General features: G+C 43.5%; 1 protein-coding gene across 1 annotated transcript; it reads right to left on the bottom strand.

Moving 5' to 3' along the window:
• Positions 1–1,720: 1,720 nt before the first annotated feature.
• Positions 1,721–7,274, bottom strand: krt8 (keratin 8). Its single transcript, XM_071475536.1, has 8 exons — positions 6,755–7,274; positions 4,750–4,958; positions 3,938–3,998; positions 3,722–3,817; positions 3,292–3,456; positions 3,051–3,176; positions 2,671–2,935; positions 1,721–2,556 (listed from the first exon to the last, which is right to left on the bottom strand). The coding sequence occupies exons 1-8, from the start codon at positions 7,148–7,150 to the stop codon at positions 2,336–2,338; spliced, it is 1,539 nt and encodes a 512-aa protein (XP_071331637.1). The 5' UTR covers positions 7,151–7,274; the 3' UTR covers positions 1,721–2,335.
• Between the last annotated feature and the right edge of the window lie 310 nt (positions 7,275–7,584).

Consider the following 7,584-nt stretch of genomic DNA (forward strand, 5'->3'; position numbering starts at 1 on the left):
ATCGTGACCCTAAGAGTCAGAATCGAATCGAATGAGACACCCAAAGATTTACATCCCTAGTACTTAGAGTAAATGTAATTACTTTTTACCGCCCCTACAATTACTGAGCCCTCAAGCACATAGATTTTAATATTGTTCATTTACTAAACCAGCTAAAACTCTTGAATTCTGAGTGAAAACATAGGGGGAGCCTATTGTAAAAGCTAATATCAAAAAAGTGAAATACTAATTAAACCACACACAGCCACACAAAAGACTATTAGAATGAAATAATAAACTCTATATTGATGTTAAAAGCTATCTTTACAACAGCTCATCCTCCATCGTCTCACTGCTCACTGGCCGAGCACCAGTGTTTGCTAAAATCACATGACGTTTTATATTCGTAACAAAATACCAAGCCAGCACTGGAAATGACAGGGTGCACTGTCATCTTGCTAATCTCAGTTAGCTAATGTTAGGTAGGACGATGTTAGCTTTAGCTGGCTGACATAAGTTAGCAAGTCAAGAGACACTAGCTAACACTAGCATTCACCTAGACAGTCTAATTCAGAAACTCAAGTGTATTAAGAAAGTAAAGTAAAGCAAGATAGTTAACAACTGCTACTTACATTTACCTGCAGTGTCTCAGTTTGCTTGAGAGATGCACTAGGGCAGAAACTTGAAGACGCTAGCTACTGATGAGAGTAAGTTAAGCAGATGAGACGTTCAACTAAAGGTGAAGAAATTGTATGGTCCACAACACAGGGGTGTTTAACATTGCTTGTCTACAACTAACACCAAACAATGTAGCTGCCATTTTGTCGTTAACTTGGAAACCCACCTTCTGATGGCAGCGTCCTGTAGTGATATTTTATACTGTGTGTACTGTGTATCACATGGAATCTTTAGTATGTAAAACTATGTAGTATCTTCTGTAATAGACATTTTACTGTATGTTGCTGTAGCAGGGCAAGCATAGGTGTAATTAATCAACAATAATAACGATGGCTGCATTCTGTTTATATTAGCAAGCTCCAAAGGCCTTGCACTGGCGTTGGTTTCCACTGCTGGAGGCAGCTCTTGGCGAATAGAGGAATGAAGTCTGATGCTGAACTCACAATGTTTCTTCTTCAATGGTAAGTAAACAGTTGATGTGCTAAAATAACTCCTTTAACTACTTGCCATGACTAGGTCAAAAAGGTATGTCGTTGTTGAATGTTCAACCTTGTGCAAAGGTCAACAAGTCAGCATTCTCTTAACTCTTAACAAGATAATTTGGCCAATGGCCTGTCAATCACATATCAAAGGCAATGCCCAGATGAAGCAGTGTTTTATTTCGACTTGTCTTTGTCAAGACCCAAACCCTGTGTGTTAATCCAGAAATAAAATTCAAGGAAAAAAAAAACAAGAGGAAGAATTGAGGTATCCAACCACATCTAACCGTTACTGAGATTTCTAAGCTGACAGCTTGGACACATACACAGTGGTTGTACTTTCTGTACTTTTTACTTTTAACTTTCACGTATGACACACATGCACCTTTCTGAACATACAGTGGCGTCCAGAAGTCTTTAACCACTGTCCCATTCACTTGAATGGAAAAATATATCAAGATTATACAAATATAAACAAATTGTTATTGTAACCCTCCTTTTCTAACTATGTTTCTTTCCCCTCCTTCCAATATGATATTTCTTCCACTTTCTTTGAGTAATTATTTCAAATTAAAACTAACACATTTTTCAGTAAACACATTTTTTTATTTTGTTTGGTAGCAAAAACAGCACCTCAGGACAACAGTATGATGTGGGCAGCCTCCTAAGGGGTCAAACAGTTTCAGTTACAGGACACGCATAGGGGAGTCATGCACTACCTACTGCAGCAGGCAATTTTAAGACATTAGTTGACCAACAACACTGAAGCACTGTTTCAGTACATTCACATTCCTTTGACACCACTGTCCATTTGATGCAACACAGTTTTGAAGGTAACAGTTCTTCGTGTATGGAATAACTGTTGCATAGATTTCAAGGAAGTGTTTTTTTCATAGTTGCAATTTGCCCATTTTTTAAAAAAAAATCTCACTTTCTAAGACAAAACATTTTAGTACAGACAGTTAGACATCAGACATCAGATCATAAATTCTTTGGTCCCTTTCAGATCTTTGGTAGTGTTCATTTACTGTTTCATGAAAAACATGTCTAGGCTGTATTGGAGAGTGGCCGGCAAGCTTTTTACTTCAGGCTTGTTTATTACGATAATTTGGGCAGGGGGGTGAACTGTGAGTATAAAACTACCAGAGAGGCACAGGAGATCATAGCAGACAGGTAGCTACACCTCTAAACTAGACAGCTCAATCCTCAATGACTTCAGAGGACTCGGACACCACTCTGCCGTCCTTGGTCTCGATCATTTTGATAACGACATTCTTCTTGGTCTGGGTGGTGCTGTATCCGCCAGCGCTGCCGCCACTGAAGCCGCCCAAGCTGCCGCCATATCCACTGCTATAACCACTGGAGTAGCCGCTGGAGTAGCTGCTCTTCATGCTGTCCATGGGGAAACCGCTGTAGCTTGCTGTTGAGAGAAGGGAAGTTGCAGAAAACTTTAAAACGTGTGGAATCTGTTGAAACTGGACAAGATCCAAACACAATCCAAACAATGGAAGCTAGGTCTACAAAGCTGACTTACTGCTCTGTTGGGAGATGTTGATAGCCTTGATGCCGTTTGCCAGCCTGTCCTCTTCTCCCTCCAGCAGTTTCCTGTATGTTGCGATCTCAATGTCCAGAGCCAGCTTGACGTTCATCAGGTCCTGGTATTCTCTGATCTGGCGGGCCATGTCCTGTTTGGCTCTCTGCAGGGCATCTTCCAGGTCCTTGATGCGGGCCTTGGCGTCCTTCACAGCCAGCTCACCACGCTCCTCAGCCTCAGCGATCTGGGCCTCCAGGTTGGCACGCTGGGAATTTTTTTTAACAAAAATTAGACTTTCTTTTCTCTCCTGATTGTAGAGTTACCGTGTTTAATAGAAGACAACAATATAAACTGTAATATGATGACTCTTTCCTTCATACCTGTCCCTTGACAGCGTCAATCTCCGATGTCAGTCTCTGGATCATGCGGTTCAGGTCTGCGATCTCTGTCCTGGTAGCCCTCAGGTCATCCCCATATCTGTTGGCGGATGTCTGCATCTCCTCATACTACATGAATATCAGCAAAACAAGATATTACAAACTTGAAATCTTCTTGATGAACACATCCTGCACTGACTCATGAACTGATGAATGTAAGGTCAAAATAAGAGTCATTCATCACCTTGCTCTTGTACCATGTCTCTGCTTCGGCACGGGTGCGGTTGGCGATGTCCTCATACTGAGCCTTGACTTCAGCTACAATGGCATCCATGTCCAGGTTGCGGCTGTTGTCCATCTCCACAATGACTGAAGTGTCCTTGATCTGGCTCTGGAGCTCACGCAGTTCCTGATAAGTAAAGAAAAGACAGACAGAAAAAGAGAGAGATTAGTCCAACTCACATCAAGTATGGTGCAAAAAGTGAGTCAAGATGTTAAACAGATGTTGAACTATTCCAAGATGATACCACAAACATCGTAAGCATGCCATGACTGGATAGATAAATCACAAATAATGCTGATGAAAGCAGGAAGCAGTTTGGAGGTTGGGAGTTTTACTGCCTGGAGGGAAAGTAAGAAACAAACAACAGCATCCAGCAGATTTTGTGCCGTACCTCCTCATAGATCGACCTGAGGAAGTTGATCTCATCTGTCAGACTCTCAAGCTTGGCCTCCAGCTCAACCTTATTCATGTAGGCTTCATCGACATCCTGGTACCAAGAAAAGTGTTTGTTAGAACTTATTTACATCTTCAGTAACAAAAAAGTATTAAATGGCTGAAAAAAATGCAATAAGGGTGTCAGATCTGTAGTTGAGAGAATCAGGCTGACCTTCTTGATGAGGACAAAGTCATTCTCACACTCTGTGCGCTTGTTGATTTCATCTTCATACCTGAGAGGGAAAAATCAGATTTTGAATATTCAGTAAAATCACATCTCATGCTCCTGTTCAGTTCTGAGAGTTCATACACTGATGTAACACTAGGAGGCACAAGTAGTCCATCCCTAACTCTTGAACTCCTTTGGGGCATTTGTCTAACACTGTCTGTTGACTAAGGGGCCAGCCTGAGAGGTGTTACTGATATTTCTCCCTCGGGGGCTCCTCAGCTCATTCGCTCCATTTATCAGTGGACAACTCATAAATATGTGTGCTATTGTTGTACCACTCTTGTACCTGTTTGTGTTAGAAACATTGGTGCTTTTGATTTCTTATCTTTTCTTGTAAAGCTATAGACAGAGCTCCTGAAAGCCAACTCTGTAAAATGAGTTTTACCTCCTGACGTATGTAATGTATTGGGTGTTCAGAACATGTTTTCTCAGTGCTGTAATTCCCTGGAGTTTGAGTGATGCAAGACAAGGGACAGATGTAGGGAGTAGCCCACAAAAAGATTAACTCAATGTACTGTACTCTCAGGCTTGTCTTGAAGCACAAATCTGACCTGAACTGCGGTACATTGGTCCAGATGTAAAAAAAAAAAAAAAAAAAAAGTCCAATTATATTTTATTTATGAATGACATTCCAGTGCAATCTAAATGAAAAATATGAATCCTAGATCATTCATATGCTTCTTTATGGGACATAAAAGGCCTGATGCTACATTAAACAGTTCATTTTTAGCCCCCATTGCCCCCTCCACACTCACTTGTTCTTGAAGTCCTCCACCAGGCCCTGCATGTTGTGCAGGTCGGCCTCCAGCTTCATCTTGTCGTTGCCCAGGCTGTCCAGCTGTCTGCGCAGATTGGCGATGTAGGCCTCAAACATGGCGTCGATGTTGGAGCGGGTGGTGGTCTGTCCCTGCAGCAGGTTCCATTTGGTCTCCAGCATTTTGTTCTGCTGCTCCAGGAAGCGAACCTGATGGCCGGAGAAAGAAGGTATGTTTAAATAAATGGAGGAATGGAGGTAAGAAACCACTCAAAAAGCCCACACAATGATACAGTGACTTACATCCTTGTAAACTGTTACAGAGGTGCAGACTTATTCAAAGTCATCCGTTGCAAATTATCCTGAAATTCCCATTAAAAATGTGATGTAACTGCAACCTGCTCTACCACCATATAACAACATCACATTAGGTCTAACATCCAAACAATCAGTTGCAGGATTAACCTTGCCCCGCCTCCTATTTATTCACCATCTACAGTCTTTGTTGTTCTTATTTATATTTAGTGACCTGTAAGCTGTTGTTGTCTGCATTTCCAGACTGACCATGCTTTTCCAAAGGAAAGCCTGCATGACGTATGTGCATCCTGACAGGACGCAGAGGGGAGGGAGAACAAGACTAGGTTGGAAAAAGCCAATGATGGGGTAATAGAGCTAGTTAACCCTTCTCCTTCCATATCTTCCTGTTTTTGTACAGCGAGGTTCCTGGCCAGAGATGACAAGTACAGGGAGAGAAGGGGTGGGGGGATGGGGTGAAGCCAAGTTACATCCGCAGGCAGATGCAGAAGAGTAAATATTTAACTGTGTTATAGGTGTGAAGAGAAGAGAGCAGAGAGTGAGCGGGAGGTGGAGCTGGGAAAGTGAAGGCCTTTAGCAACAGCTGAAGAGAGGGGGAGGGGTGATGTGAAGGTAAAACATGAACAGGTGGGGAGTTTGCATATTTGTGAACAGTAAAAGCGAGATAGTGAAAGCAGATGAGACACAATGGACCTTGCACCACTCCACAAGTGACATCTAACCTCATTTGAGCTGGCGTAAATACAGATCATAAAGCACCTCTAAATTTGCTGCCGCCATGAGATAAGACAAGACAGGGCTTTGTCATTTTGTGTTGAAGTATGCAAACTGCGCTTCATCTTCTTTTAATCATTGCGCCGGCAGGAGGAGAGCTGTTATGTAGCCAGTCAGCTGGCAATGACCAGAACATGAAACCGACCGGCCTTTTTAAATATTAACCCACTGCTGATGCCTTAGAGGACAGACATGCTCCTGAGTATTACGCAAATGCTGGACTTTAACGCCAATTATGATGATGATGATGATTGAAAAGTCAGTCTTTTCATAAGCCCTGTGGACACTTATGAAATGTGTCACTGTGAAAGAAGCTATTGTGATTAAGGTAACGATGGCACTGAGTAATGACTGTGTGTGTGCGTGTGTGTGTGTCCGTGTGTTAGGAGGGGTGGGGGCCACCAGGGCAGTAGAAGGAGCCACACCCCAGAGAAGGGAGGGGCCAGTCCCAAGGTAACTCGTATCACAAGCCCTGAGCTCTGCCCTGACACACCCTTAGCTTTCTCTCTCTCTCTCTCTCTTTGTCTTTCTCAGTCTCTCCTTTCTGCACGTCTGTTTTTCATCACTATAAAAAGGCAGCCAGAGCCAAAAGATAAAGAGCCTAAATCTGGAGTTCGAGCACATTCATTCTTTTCTGCCATGACTGCATTTGTGGGAGGTGATGAAAGTGGAGAGAGGAATAAATCAACATTCTCCACACAGCCAAACTGAGGCAATCAGCATTACCAAACATGTGGCAAGCATATGGGCCTCTATATCAAATATTACATAACAGTTTCACAGCACTGAAACACTTTGACTACAGCATGACTGAGTTTTTGAAGAGGAGAATGAAGCAAAGACTGGTTCCTGGGTGACCAGAAGTTTTGACACACACACACACACACACACACACGCACGTATCAACCCTCTGTTACCTTGTCAATGAAGGAAGCAAAGCGGTTGTTGAGGGTCTTGATCTGCTCCTTCTCCTGGGTGCGTACGGCTTGGATGGTGGGGTCAATCTCGAGGTTCAGAGGGGCCAGCAGGCTCTTGTTCACAGTGACAGCAGTGATGGGGGCCTGAGCGACCATGCCACCACCGAAGCCCATACCCATGCCTGCGCCACCCATGCTCGAGCTCAGGCCATAGGCAGAGGAGCTGGTGATACCAGCTCCTCCAAAGCCCCTGTTGCCTCCCCCAAAGGAACTCCTGACACTGTAGGTCCTCTGGGAGGTGATACCTCCTGGTCCAGCATAAGAACTGCTGCTGAAGCTCCGTGGGGCACTGGAACTCTTCACACTGTAAGAGCTGGTCCTAAACGAGGAAGACATTCTGAAATCTGAAGTTGATTTTTTTCTTTTGGATGAATTGAGTCTGGGAAGGTCAGACCGAGTGGCTCGGTTGGCAAGGCGAGCAGGCAGGCAGAGGGGACAGACCAGAGTGGATAGAAAGAGGAGAAACTTCAGAGGAGTTTTAAAGCCTGGTGGTGTGGGAGGGGCCTGGGCCGAGCTGCCATTGGCTGCAGGGCTGGATAAGAGAGGGAGGCAGGACTGTAACATTACACTTCTATGACACATTGTCCAGTCACTCAAAACCATTACCTGGTCTTTCTACAGGCTTCTGTGTTGTTAGAGAAAACCTAATCTTTTGAGTAGCTTGTCAACAGCTATATTTCTTTTTTTAGTCTCATCTGTCCCTCTCTGTGTGACTCCAGGTGAAAGTGATCAAATCCACCACAACTGATCTAATCAAATTTATTAAATAA

The sequence above is a fragment of the Trachinotus anak genome, unplaced genomic scaffold (assembly GCF_046630095.1).
Source record: "Trachinotus anak isolate AG129_WGS33_773 ecotype Australia unplaced genomic scaffold, CSIRO_AGI_Tana_v1 ptg000004l, whole genome shotgun sequence".
Taxonomy (NCBI): domain Eukaryota; kingdom Metazoa; phylum Chordata; class Actinopteri; order Carangiformes; family Carangidae; genus Trachinotus; species Trachinotus anak.

What these genes read in the sequence shown, in the direction of transcription:
- krt8 (XM_071475536.1), bottom strand. Translation starts at nt 7,150, where the DNA reads ATGTCTTCCTCGTTTAGGACCAGCTCTTACAGTGTGAAGAGTTCCAGT. An exon ending in TTGCTTCCTTCATTGACAAG is followed by an intron (nt 4,959 to 6,754) that starts GTAACAGAGGGT and finishes TCCGGCCATCAG; the next exon opens with GTTCGCTTCCTGGAGCAGCA. An exon ending in TCAGGTCGATCTATGAGGAG is followed by an intron (nt 3,457 to 3,721) that starts GTACGGCACAAA and finishes TTTACTTATCAG; the next exon opens with GAACTGCGTGAGCTCCAGAG.